We start from the raw sequence: 12,408 nt of genomic DNA, 5'->3' as shown, positions 1-12,408 counted from the left end.
AGGGTGGATCCTACGTGCTGATCCTACAGCAGCTGACAGGGTGGATCCTACGTGCTGATCCTGCAGCAGCTGACAGGGTGGATCCTACGTGCTGATCCTGCACCAGCTGACAGGGTGGACCCTACGTACTGATCCTGCAGCAGCTGACAGGGTGGATCCTACGTGCTGATCCTGCAGCAGCTGACAGGGTGGATCCTACGTACTGATCCTACAGCAGCTGACAGGGTGGATCCTACGTGCTGATCCTACAGCAGCTGACAGGGTGGATCCTACGTGCTGATCCTACAGCAGCTGACAGGGTGGATCCTACGTGCTGATCCTGCAGCAGCTGACAGGGTGGATCCTACGTACTGATCCTGCACCAGCTGACAGGGTGGATCCTACGTACTGATCCTGCAGCAGCTGACAGGGTGGATCCTACGTGCTGATCCTGCAGCAGCTGACAGGGTGGATCCTACGTACTGATCCTACAGCAGCTGACAGGGTGGATCCTACGTGCTGATCCTACACCAGCTGACAGGGTGGATCCTACGTGCTGATCCTGCAGCAGCTGACAGGGTGGATCCTACGTACTGATCCTACATCAGCTGACAGGGTGGATCCTACCTACTGATCATACAGCAGCTGACAGGGTGGATCCTACGTACTGATCATACAGCAGCTGACAGGGTGGATCCTACGTACTGATCATACACCAACTGACAGGGTGGATCCTACCTACTGATCATACAGCAGCTGACAGGGTGGATCCTACGTACTGATCCTACACCAGCTGACAGGGTGGATCCTACGTACTGATCCTGCAGCAGCTGACAGGGTGGATCCTACGTGCTGATCCTACACCAGCTGACAGGGTAGATCCTACGTACTGATTCTGCAGCAGCTGACAGGGTGGATCCTACGTGCTGATCCTACACCAGCTGACAGGGTAGATCCTACGTACTGATCCTGCAGCAGCTGACAGGGTGGATCCTACGTGCTGATCCTACACCAGCTGACAGGGTAGATCCTACGTACTGATCCTGCAGCAGCTGACAGGGTGGATCCTACGTGCTGATCCTACACCAGCTGACACGGTAGATCCTACGTACTGATCCTGCAGCAGCTGACAGGGTGGATCCTACGTACTGATCCTGCACCAGCTGACAGGGTAGATCCTACGTACTGATCCTGCAGCAGCTGACAGGGTGGATCCTACGTGCTGATCCTACACCAGCTGACAGGGTGGATCCTACGTGCTGATCCTGCAGCAGCTGACAGGGTGGATCCTACGTACTGATCCTGCAGCAGCTGACAGGGTGGATCCTACGTGCTGATCCTACAGCAGCTGACAGGGCGGATCCTACGTGCTGATCCTACAGCAGCTGACAGGGTGGATCCTATGTACTGATCCTGCAGCAGCTGACAGGGTGGATCCTACGTGCTGATCCTACACCAGCTGACAGGGTGGATCCTACGTACTGATCCTACAGCAGCTGACAGGGCGGATCCTACGTGCTGATCCTACACCAGCTGACAGGGTGGATCCTACGTACTGATCCTACACCAGCTGACAGGGTGGATCCTACGTGCTGATCCTACAGCAGCTGACAGGGTGGATCCTACGTGCTGATCCTGCAGCAGCTGACAGGGTGGATCCTACGTGCTGATACTACACCAGCTGACAGGGTGGATCCTACGTACTGATCCTGCAGCAGCTGACAGGGTGGATCCTACCTACTGATCATACACCAGCTGACAGGGTGGATCCTACGTGCTGATCCTACAGCAGCTGACAGGGTGGATCCTACGTGCTGATCCTGCAGCAGCTGACAGGGTGGATCCTACGTGCTGATCCTGCACCAGCTGACAGGGTGGACCCTACGTACTGATCCTGCAGCAGCTGACAGGGTGGATCCTACGTGCTGATCCTGCAGCAGCTGACAGGGTGGATCCTACGTACTGATCCTACAGCAGCTGACAGGGTGGATCCTACGTGCTGATCCTACAGCAGCTGACAGGGTGGATCCTACGTGCTGATCCTACAGCAGCTGACAGGGTGGATCCTACGTGCTGATCCTGCAGCAGCTGACAGGGTGGATCCTACGTACTGATCCTGCACCAGCTGACAGGGTGGATCCTACGTACTGATCCTGCAGCAGCTGACAGGGTGGATCCTACGTGCTGATCCTGCAGCAGCTGACAGGGTGGATCCTACGTACTGATCCTACAGCAGCTGACAGGGTGGATCCTACGTGCTGATCCTACACCAGCTGACAGGGTGGATCCTACGTGCTGATCCTGCAGCAGCTGACAGGGTGGATCCTACGTACTGATCCTACATCAGCTGACAGGGTGGATCCTACCTACTGATCATACAGCAGCTGACAGGGTGGATCCTACGTACTGATCATACAGCAGCTGACAGGGTGGATCCTACGTACTGATCATACACCAACTGACAGGGTGGATCCTACCTACTGATCATACAGCAGCTGACAGGGTGGATCCTACGTACTGATCCTACACCAGCTGACAGGGTGGATCCTACGTACTGATCCTGCAGCAGCTGACAGGGTGGATCCTACGTGCTGATCCTACACCAGCTGACAGGGTAGATCCTACGTACTGATTCTGCAGCAGCTGACAGGGTGGATCCTACGTGCTGATCCTACACCAGCTGACAGGGTAGATCCTACGTACTGATCCTGCAGCAGCTGACAGGGTGGATCCTACGTGCTGATCCTACACCAGCTGACAGGGTAGATCCTACGTACTGATCCTGCAGCAGCTGACAGGGTGGATCCTACGTGCTGATCCTACACCAGCTGACACGGTAGATCCTACGTACTGATCCTGCAGCAGCTGACAGGGTGGATCCTACGTACTGATCCTGCACCAGCTGACAGGGTAGATCCTACGTACTGATCCTGCAGCAGCTGACAGGGTGGATCCTACGTGCTGATCCTACACCAGCTGACAGGGTGGATCCTACGTGCTGATCCTGCAGCAGCTGACAGGGTGGATCCTACGTACTGATCCTGCAGCAGCTGACAGGGTGGATCCTACGTGCTGATCCTGCAGCAGCTGACAGGGTGGATCCTACGTGCTGATCCTGCACCAGCTGACAGGGTGGTACCTACGTGCTGATCCTGCAGCAGCTGACTGGGTGGATCCTACGTGCTGATCCTACACCAGCTGACAGGGTGGATCCTACGTGCTGATCCTGCAGCAGCTGACAGGGTGGATCCTACGTGCTGATCCTACAGCAGCTGACAGGGTGGATCCTACGTGCTGATCCTGCAGCAGCTGACAGGGTGGATCCTACGTACTGATCCTACAGCAGCTGACAGGGTGGATCCTACGTGCTGATCCTGCACCCGCTGACAGGGTGGTACCTACGTGCTGATCCTGCAGCAGCTGACTGGGTGGATCCTACGTGCTGATCCTACACCAGCTGACAGGGTGGATCCTACGTGCTGATCCTGCAGCAGCTGACAGGATGGATCCTACGTGCTGATCCTACAGCAGCTGACAGGGTGGATCCTACGTACTGATCCTGCAGCAGCTGACAGGGTGGATCCTACGTGCTGATCCTACAGCAGCTGACAGGGTGGATCCTACGTGCTGATCCTACACCAGCTGACAGGGTGGATCCTACGTGCTGATCCTACACCGGCTGACAGGGTGGATCCTACGTGCTGATCCTGCAGCAGCTGACAGGGTGGATCCTACGTACTGATCCTACACCAGCTGGACAGGGTGGATCCTACGTGCTGATCCTGCAGCAGCTGACAGGGTGGATCCTACGTACTGATCCTACAGCAGCTGACAGGGTGGATCCTACGTGCTGATCCTACAGCAGCTGACAGGGTGGATCCTACGTGCTGATCCTGCAGCAGCTGACAGGGCGGATCCTACGTGCTGATCCTGCAGCAGCTGACAGGGTGGACCCTACGTGCTGATCCTGCAGCAGCTGACAGGGTGGATCCTACGTACTGATCCTACACCAGCTGACAGGGTGGATCCTACGTACTGATCCTACACCAGCTGACAGGGTGGATCCTACGTGTTGATCCTGCAGCAGCTGACAGGGTGGATCCTACGTACTGATCCTACACCAGCTGACAGGGTGGATCCTACGTGCTGATCCTGCAGCAGCTGACAGGGTGGATCCTACGTGCTGATCCTGCAGCAGCTGACAGGGTGGATCCTACGTGCTGATCCTACACCAGCTGACAGGGTGGATCCTACGTGCTGATCCTGCAGCAGCTGACAGGGTGGATCCTACGTGCTGATCCTACAGCAGCTGACAGGGTGGATCCTACGTGCTGATCCTACACCAGCTGACAGGGCGGATCCTACGTACTGATCCTACAGCAGCTGACAGGGTGGATCCTACGTACTGATCCTACACCAGCTGACAGGGCGGATCCTACGTGCTGATCCTGCAGCAGCTGACAGGGTGGGTCGCATGAACCCCACCCCTGAATGAGTTATAGCCTTGAAATTTGGGGAGTCAGCTCTTTAGGAAATCCTGTCAGTGGTTATCCGGCAAAAAATGAATGGATCAAATGAACAGGTTCCTGGTTCCAAATGAACAGGCTCCTGTTTTTTTACTAAATTTCTAACACAGACTCTGCACTCTGCAGCATCATAGCACATGAATTAAGAAGTTCCAAAGTGTAGGATTTGTCCTCTCTTATTTTCTTATTATCTAATTCGTCCTTATCTAAGAAGATTATAAACTCCTCTATTTCGGATTCTTGCAGCTATACTATACTAGGCTTCACAGTCGACGCATCAATATCTCAGTTGTGATAGCCTCTGCCCCAACAGAGGATGTAGCAGTTGGGGTAACGTTGTTACTAGTGACAATGCGTTAAAGTCGTGTAAACACACTAGACATGCCCCTGATATGACTGTGTGTTAACTAGCGTACAAAGGGGGAGGGGATCTGAAGTGATCAAAATGTGGTTAAGGTAACAAGTGAGCAATCCCTTATATGACAGTGTGTTTATAAATGGTGTTTAAAATGGTGTTTATAAATGGTGTTTATAAATTCTGTATATAAATTCTGTGTTTATAAATGGTATGTACACTAGACAGCTCCCTCATTTACCCGACTACCTGGCTTCTGACAGGGGCCAGTAAGGGTATCATCTCTATATCTCTATATCTCTCCCTCCATAAAACCAACCTTCAATCCAATCACATCCACCCGTCCTGCCCACGTGTCTACCATCACACCAATCTCAACCCCTCGCCCCAACTACGTGATCAAAACTCAACCAATCAGAGATCAGGTAATGATAACGTGACACGCATCGCATCTGGTCGATATTAATCTAATCCTGGAGTGAGTGTGAGTATACAATATCTTTATATAAACTCTCTCTCTCTCTCTCTGCGTGCACCAGATAAGAACTGACAGGTGTTCCTCTCCACACTAAGTCACGTGACACAGCACCCCATTCTGTCACGTGATGTAGAGAGTTCTGGAATTGTGATCACGTGATTACCGATAGTTCTTTAGCTTTGTGGTTCACAGGTAGTAATACTCCTTCATAAAACATTACGATGGTAAGGGTCACATTCGTAAGATAGGGGATGGTAATACATCGTTTTAATTAATTTCCAATATCACCTGTAAATATAGCGCCCAATCAATTAATCCAAGGACATTCCCTAATATCTTAGCAAATACGTAAGATCATCACTCACATCTATAAAAAGCCCCTAATAAAATAAAATGTATATAAAATACACTTTATGGGTGAAATTGTAACCAGAGCTCTATGATTGTGGCAATGGAGCTGAAACTCTGATACCGTTATCCCAACTCTCTTCGTCTCACTCACCACAAAAAGGTGATACATTTTTGATTGTTTATTGCTCTTAAACTATTCATAATGTCCTCAAACATTTCGAAATGTCTCCTAATTGTGCTCACGTTCTTAAGAAAATTATTTGCTTACTTTTCTTCAGAAATGTTTTATCTTCATAACATATTCTGTGCTCTAAAGTCACCCAACAACGAGCTTTCAGAGGCTCACAGCAGACCACTTATCAAGATTACCTTCTACCACACGCAGCTTGGCTAACTGCCACATCACGTGATCACTTTACCATATCACGTGACATGACGTCACATCACGTGATCACTTTACCATATCACGTGACATGACGTCACATCACGTGACCACTTTACCACATCACGTGACATTGCTGTGACAGTTTTTACACACTAATTAACTAACCGACTTATCAGCTTGTTCTGGATAACTATCATTAGATACTATATTAGTAACGATAATATTCATTATAATATGGTTCAGTATTCAGTATTCAGTATTCAGTATTCGGTATTCAGTATTCAGTATTCAGTATTCAGTATTCAGTATTCAGTATTCAGTATTCAGTATTCAGTATTCAGTATTCAGTATTCAGTAACACAACTATAGTAATATATGTTAGTGGAGACTATTTTGTGATGTATTAAGGTGTTCACACACATTATAGAGTGTTCACATTATAGTAACACTGTGCATGCAATGTAGAGTCACGGTAAAAATGTGTGGTATCTATACATGTTACAGAGCATTTTGTGATCTACTTAATTATTTACTGGGATTTATATAATGCACATGAAAGTTTCATTTTAAAACCATAATGTGCTAATTGAAGTTGCATTTTAGAGCCCAACATCAAATTTTCACAGGTGTCACAGGGCCACTAAATTATGCTTATTATATTAATATTAAGAATATGGTGTTCATTGCTCTCCAACATAGCTAGCAAATAAGTAGTCTACAGTGATAGAGAATATAATAATAGTCCCAATCCTCCAATCATAAGCTCTGAATCACACTTATCCTCCAATCACAGGACAGCTTTGAATTTTGCAATACTTTTAAATCACTTTAAGACACTTGGTGAGGCAATAATAAGTACATTAGTAATAATTAGTAATAATAATAAGTACATTAGTCACTCATTATAATACCCAACTGTTATAGTTCAGATGGCGAGGTAATCAGAACACTGGTTCACATATTACGTAATGACTAAAGGGGGTTTCTAAATGATTACGGTAGTGTAATTTTAGCTATGTCTAAAACTGTTTGTGGAGGAGGGTTTAAAATTGGCCAAAAAGTGATTACGTAATATGTGAACGACCCCTTATCTTTGCCATGCCTACATGACGAGTAAATAAACACCTACACTGCCATACTTAATATGGGACTGGATTTCCTAATTTGTTAAGCACCTGTCTAGACACTAAAAGCAACATGTTCTGTATCCTTAGTGGCAGGCAACACTGAGTAAGAGGAGTGTAATCCGCTGTGAGAGCTGAATTTTGTCAATTTTATCAGTAAGTAAGTTTTAATAAGATGTTATACTGTTTTAGATTTTAATGCTCTATAACTTTGTGTGAAGGACAGGTAATGCTTGCAAAAATCAGTGACATCATTTATTTTATAAATAGGAGCCAGTGTACGTACACTGCATAATTATTGTTATGGACAAAATGCTAACTTATTAAAATATTTTACTCTTGACACAGAACATATTCAGCGAGGATTACATATCGTGATTATCGGTCACAATATTTTTGAAACCTTTCAACATTAAACCCCCTCTCCCCATTTCACAAGAAAATAAATCAGATGATTTCATTAAACCCCACCATTTTATCACCTTAAACTCTGCCATCGTATCGTAGAACAATACAAGCTATAATGAAACTAATGGGTTCTTGACCCTCACCTTACGTGTGGTGACAATGAAATACCATTTAAGATATCCATTATACCAATTGTAGTTTTGTGTGATAGGTTTACACGTAGTAACCCAAATAACTTGATCAGATGTCTCATCAGACTATCACAAATTTTGATATGTTTAATAGGGCAAGAACCATTTTTGACGTATGTTATAGATTTATTATAGTTAGAGCGATAAAATTGAACATAATGAGCCTAATATAGGATGGGAAAGCTGGAATTTTTGGATGGAAAAGACAGGAGGGACAGTTTAATTTTCGGTAATCTCAAAGGGCTACTCTATCCGATGGTACTACAACAGAAGAAATGGAAGATTTGTTTAGTTACCCGTTAGATTTGTTCTTGACAGATGAATTACGCTGCCCCACTTGCCTCATCTGACAAGAGTGATAGTAATTTTACTTTCATATATGAAATCATGAATAGGATCAGCCATTGATGACTATTTAAATTCAACAGGCTGGGAGTTTCACTGCAGTTCAACAGGATGTTAGCATTCATCTACTCACTTGCTACATTAGTCCTCTCAATGCGGTGACCACACTTAGGGCATTGTACGGTAGTGGGAGTCCCTATCTTTGCAGTGTTACAGTTCACCGTGTTGTCGTAGTTAGCCATTACAAAACCCTTGTTACCCTCCTGTTCTACGTCAAACTGGTGCTTCTTAGCCCCTGCAGTGCGAACTAATGTTTTATAGTACAGGAGATGAAGATGAGCTAATTTCAATCGCAAGCTAGAGATCAAATCATGTAACCTTTTTCCATACACTCTCAAAGAATTTCTATTCAATGTTAAAGTGGCTGTCAACAATGAAAAGACTCAAGAGTGTTTGCACAAAATTAATTTTCAGTCAAATATCTATGTTTAATGAATAAGATGACTTACCCTGTGAACGCAGACAACAGTTCCACGCAATAATACTGAGGATAACGCACACAGTAAGAGTACTGATAATGCTGATACCAATAGATAGCGTGACCTGGGAAGGAGTTAATAATGGTTTGTTCCATGATACATCTTTGTTTAATCAATTTCTTAGCTATAGTTTCTGTGTAATGTAATTGTTATGCTTCAGCAAGATCAATGAAGTGGCTCAAAATTGAGTATAGATAAGGCATTGAGAATAAGTCATCTATAGTATAAATTCTCAAAGCTTTGTGAAATTATCTAACATATACAATGCTTACGTCGTTACTGAAAGAGAGTGCTGAATGTACCAATCCCAAAAAAAGTATCAGGAACTTGCCATCAAAATAATTCATAATTCATGTTCCTAAATATTTGTCGCTACAAAATGTGGATGAAATATCTTATTTTAATTATATATTAGCGACAAGAGAAACGTCATTGTTGGATGTGAGGAGAGTGAGGACGCCTCAAACTGCATTAAAATATGGTATTTTGACAAAATGTTTACCCGAATAAATATTCAACCAAATTCTAGTGTCTGAAAACAGGTTTTATCAGTGAAAATGTATCCAAACTGAATAGAGTTTAAATATCGTCCTCTGACTGAGGGTACAAAGCTTAAGACAGTCATCTTGGTGCTTCACAACAGAAAATGCAGCCACCAAACGAATCTCTTAAGCAAAACAAAAAATTCATGTTAGCACTTTCGTAGGATAAATTGATTATGTTGCAGGATTGATAATGTCAGCTCTAGAGACTCAGGGATACAGACACAGCAAATATTTCCCCCACCACGATACTCATAGTGATTACTGGGCGGCGCTCACCCTGTCAATCCGCCGAATCTCTATGTTTATGAACATCATAGCGTGGGTTGTCATACGTTTTAGACCTGCCACGCACGAGTGCGCAGGCTGTATCGTGGACACGATACTAGTGAAAACTTAGTAAAAAGACAATGGGGGTCACGAAGTGATACAAAGCGAGGTAATCATAGTGATTTCTCATGACTCTGTAGAACCCATTCAAGGGTATACTGAAGGGGACTCTTACAAGATTTAGGATCTTTTGGTAGGCCCCTTCTTGTTTAGCCCTCAACAACGCTTACCCAATGATCATCACATCATGGGATGGGTCGAACGTGGAGGCCTATTCTGCGATAGATGGCCAATGATCCTGTATATGTCAGGGACACAAGAAAACAACAATTTTATTAAGTATCAATTAAAGCAGACAAACATATATTTCATATGTATAACTAGCACGAACATTAGATCAGATATCCTAGGGGACTTGGAGTAGCAAGAGATTGACTAGAAGTTATATACCTTTTACAAAGAAACGTCGAAAAGAATCCAGGGCCAGGGTGATACAGGATCGGAGAGTGCCATGCACACCATAAAGTTTACGCACCCACCTTTGCCTCCTGAATTCTTGGTTGGAATAGAGTAAACAATTGTAATAGAGTAAAAAATTAATCCACTGTCCATGCAGGAAAAGAAGTGGGTTATCATATCTAAAATGAACCCTGCTGCTAACTGCTGCTAACTGCTGATAACTGCTGCTAACTTCTGCTAACTGCTGCTAACTGCTGCTAACTGCTGAGTGCTGATAACTGCTGCTAACTGCTGCTAACTGCATGCTAACTACTGCTCACTGCATGCTGCTAACTGATACTAACTGCTTCTCACTGCTGCTAAAGCTGCTGCAAATGGCGCGCGCGCCTCCGTAGCACTTGCCTCGAGCTACTTTGGCGCGCGCTACTTCGAAGAAATTTAGACAAGTAACATTTGTCAAGTTTGGAGGACTTCGCCGCTTCGACGCGCCGCGCGAACTAGCATTCTTGCTTCGCAACGATCTCGATGGGTTGACATCGTCAATCAACTGTCAACTGTCAATTTTAAAAACTACCGTCCTGGCTTACCGTACCAAAATTATATTTCAACCGTCCTGTGTACACTGTACATGCTTATACATTATTTGTAGGTTTACAACCTACCAGGACGCGCGCCGAGTTGGACTCGTCGATGGTCCAATATATGGAACAGATATTTTACGAGTATCACCCGTTAAATACATTATACCTTTCTAGGTTTTATGAATAAGCTACGGGATCGTAAAAGTAAGCTATACCAATGCATGTGCATTTATGATTTATTTTTACAATGATTTCGAATTAGATCTTATTCAATATACATATATGATATAGTATGAAAATAATTTTTGACGAGTACAGTTATGAGCAATTACAAATTATAAATAACCATTTTTGTCAAACGTGAACACGTGACCAATATTTGTATCAGATCACGTCGTGACCCCTGCACTAGCTGTTGTTTCACTATAGTTGTATTATAATTTCACTGTAGAGTTTCTACGATACAGGGCCAGGGGAGCCGCGCCTCGTCGAGCTAGCTGCGAATGATTGACATCGTGAATCAATTTTGAGTTTGACCTTAACTTTAAATATTTACCATACCATTAAAATCGAAATCTGAAATCAGTATTTACAAATGTTTATACATTTGTATATACAGAACGGTCGAAATCTAATCACTAATCTAAAATCTTGCCCCAAAACGCGCGCCTAATTGCATAATATTAATTTACTGGGCCGGGCCGCGCTCAGCCTGTCATTCCGCCTAATCTCTATTCGTTTATGAACATAATAGCCTGAGGTCCCCAGGTAAAATATTAATATGTTACATTACTTTTACTTTATGCTCTACAGTCGATTTCTTCTTCGAAATTTTTCTAAAAGGGCCCCTGACAGTTGAAATTTTCCTGATTCAATGTATTTCGAACGTTGACAGTTGATTCCGAATTACCCCACATGACATGACATATAATAGGTTGTATCACGTTGCGACCCCCACGGTCGTTTCACTATGTGTAGCGTCTTCGACGCTACAGGGGGAGCCGCGCACTTCGTGCGCGGCGGGTCATACAACGTATGACAAATAATAGGGTTAAATGCTCCCTTAGCGAGATATCGACAAAAACTGTCTCGATCACGTGATATACAATATATAACCAATAATATAACGCCGGAAGTTTGTCTAATTTCCAATTTCTTGTTTCAGTTAGGGATCGGGTTATATAATAAACTAATAGAGTTGGGATCAAATAATATGGTTAGGCCGTTATGGTTTCGGGTAGTCATTCAGAGTCACCTAGGGTAGAGGACGTGTTTAAAATTAAGTTACGTGAAAGTCAAGTGTAGATTGATTAATCATCATCCCTCGTCGACGGTCTTGGATCAATATATTATATTTGAAACACATATTTTACGACTACGAGTACGAGTATCACCTGTTAACAAAATTTGTCCGTTGTTAAATTAAATAAATTAACCCGGCGCGTATTATTTTGTCATTTGAGTGGTACTTACAGATCATATTCATAAGGTGTCTGGGTGCCACTTCGGCCCCCTCCCTTTTTTATTGTTATTGATAACTATTGTTAAAAGTGAAAAGTGAAAATGAAAACGCTTTGACATTTGACTTTGAGCTAGGAACTCCAAAGTTTAGAGGCACATTTAGTTTGACAATTCAAGTGATTTCCCTAAATTTAAAGTTGATTGTTTACAATTTGAATTAGGCCGAGTTATGATCATTTTAAGATTTGGTGGATACTTGTGACTTGATCCCGACACTTAATCAGTGCTCTCCATATATTTTTCAAATAAATAGATATTTTAATTGATGTTTTGGGACAAAGTGAGAGTCTCCAC

The 12,408-nt window shown here is 44.4% G+C and overlaps 1 protein-coding gene across 2 annotated transcripts in view; it reads right to left on the bottom strand.

The window, feature by feature from the left end:
• Positions 1-9,051, bottom strand: part of LOC134824265 (pro-interleukin-16-like) — a 46,999-nt gene extending 37,948 nt beyond the window's left edge. The window contains exons 1-4 of one of the 2 annotated variants that reach the window (XM_063836047.1): positions 8,954-9,051; positions 8,652-8,745; positions 8,276-8,437; positions 8,094-8,143 (exon numbers count right to left, since the gene is read on the bottom strand). In XM_063836047.1, coding sequence (XP_063692117.1) covers positions 8,094-8,143 — 50 coding nt within the window. In that variant the 5' untranslated portion in view covers positions 8,276-8,437; positions 8,652-8,745; positions 8,954-9,051. Of the gene's footprint in view, positions 1-8,093; positions 8,144-8,275; positions 8,450-8,651; positions 8,746-8,953 lie in introns of both variants that reach the window. The other variant, XM_063836046.1, reaches the window with a different exon arrangement.
• Positions 9,052-12,408: the final 3,357 nt, after the last annotated feature.

This window comes from Bolinopsis microptera, chromosome 12 (genome assembly GCF_026151205.1).
Source record: "Bolinopsis microptera isolate Bmic1 chromosome 12, MBARI_Bmic_1.0, whole genome shotgun sequence".
Lineage (NCBI taxonomy): Eukaryota > Metazoa > Ctenophora > Tentaculata > Lobata > Bolinopsidae > Bolinopsis > Bolinopsis microptera.
Note: the sequence above shows the minus strand (reverse complement) of the source record. Positions and strands in the feature narration are given on the sequence as shown.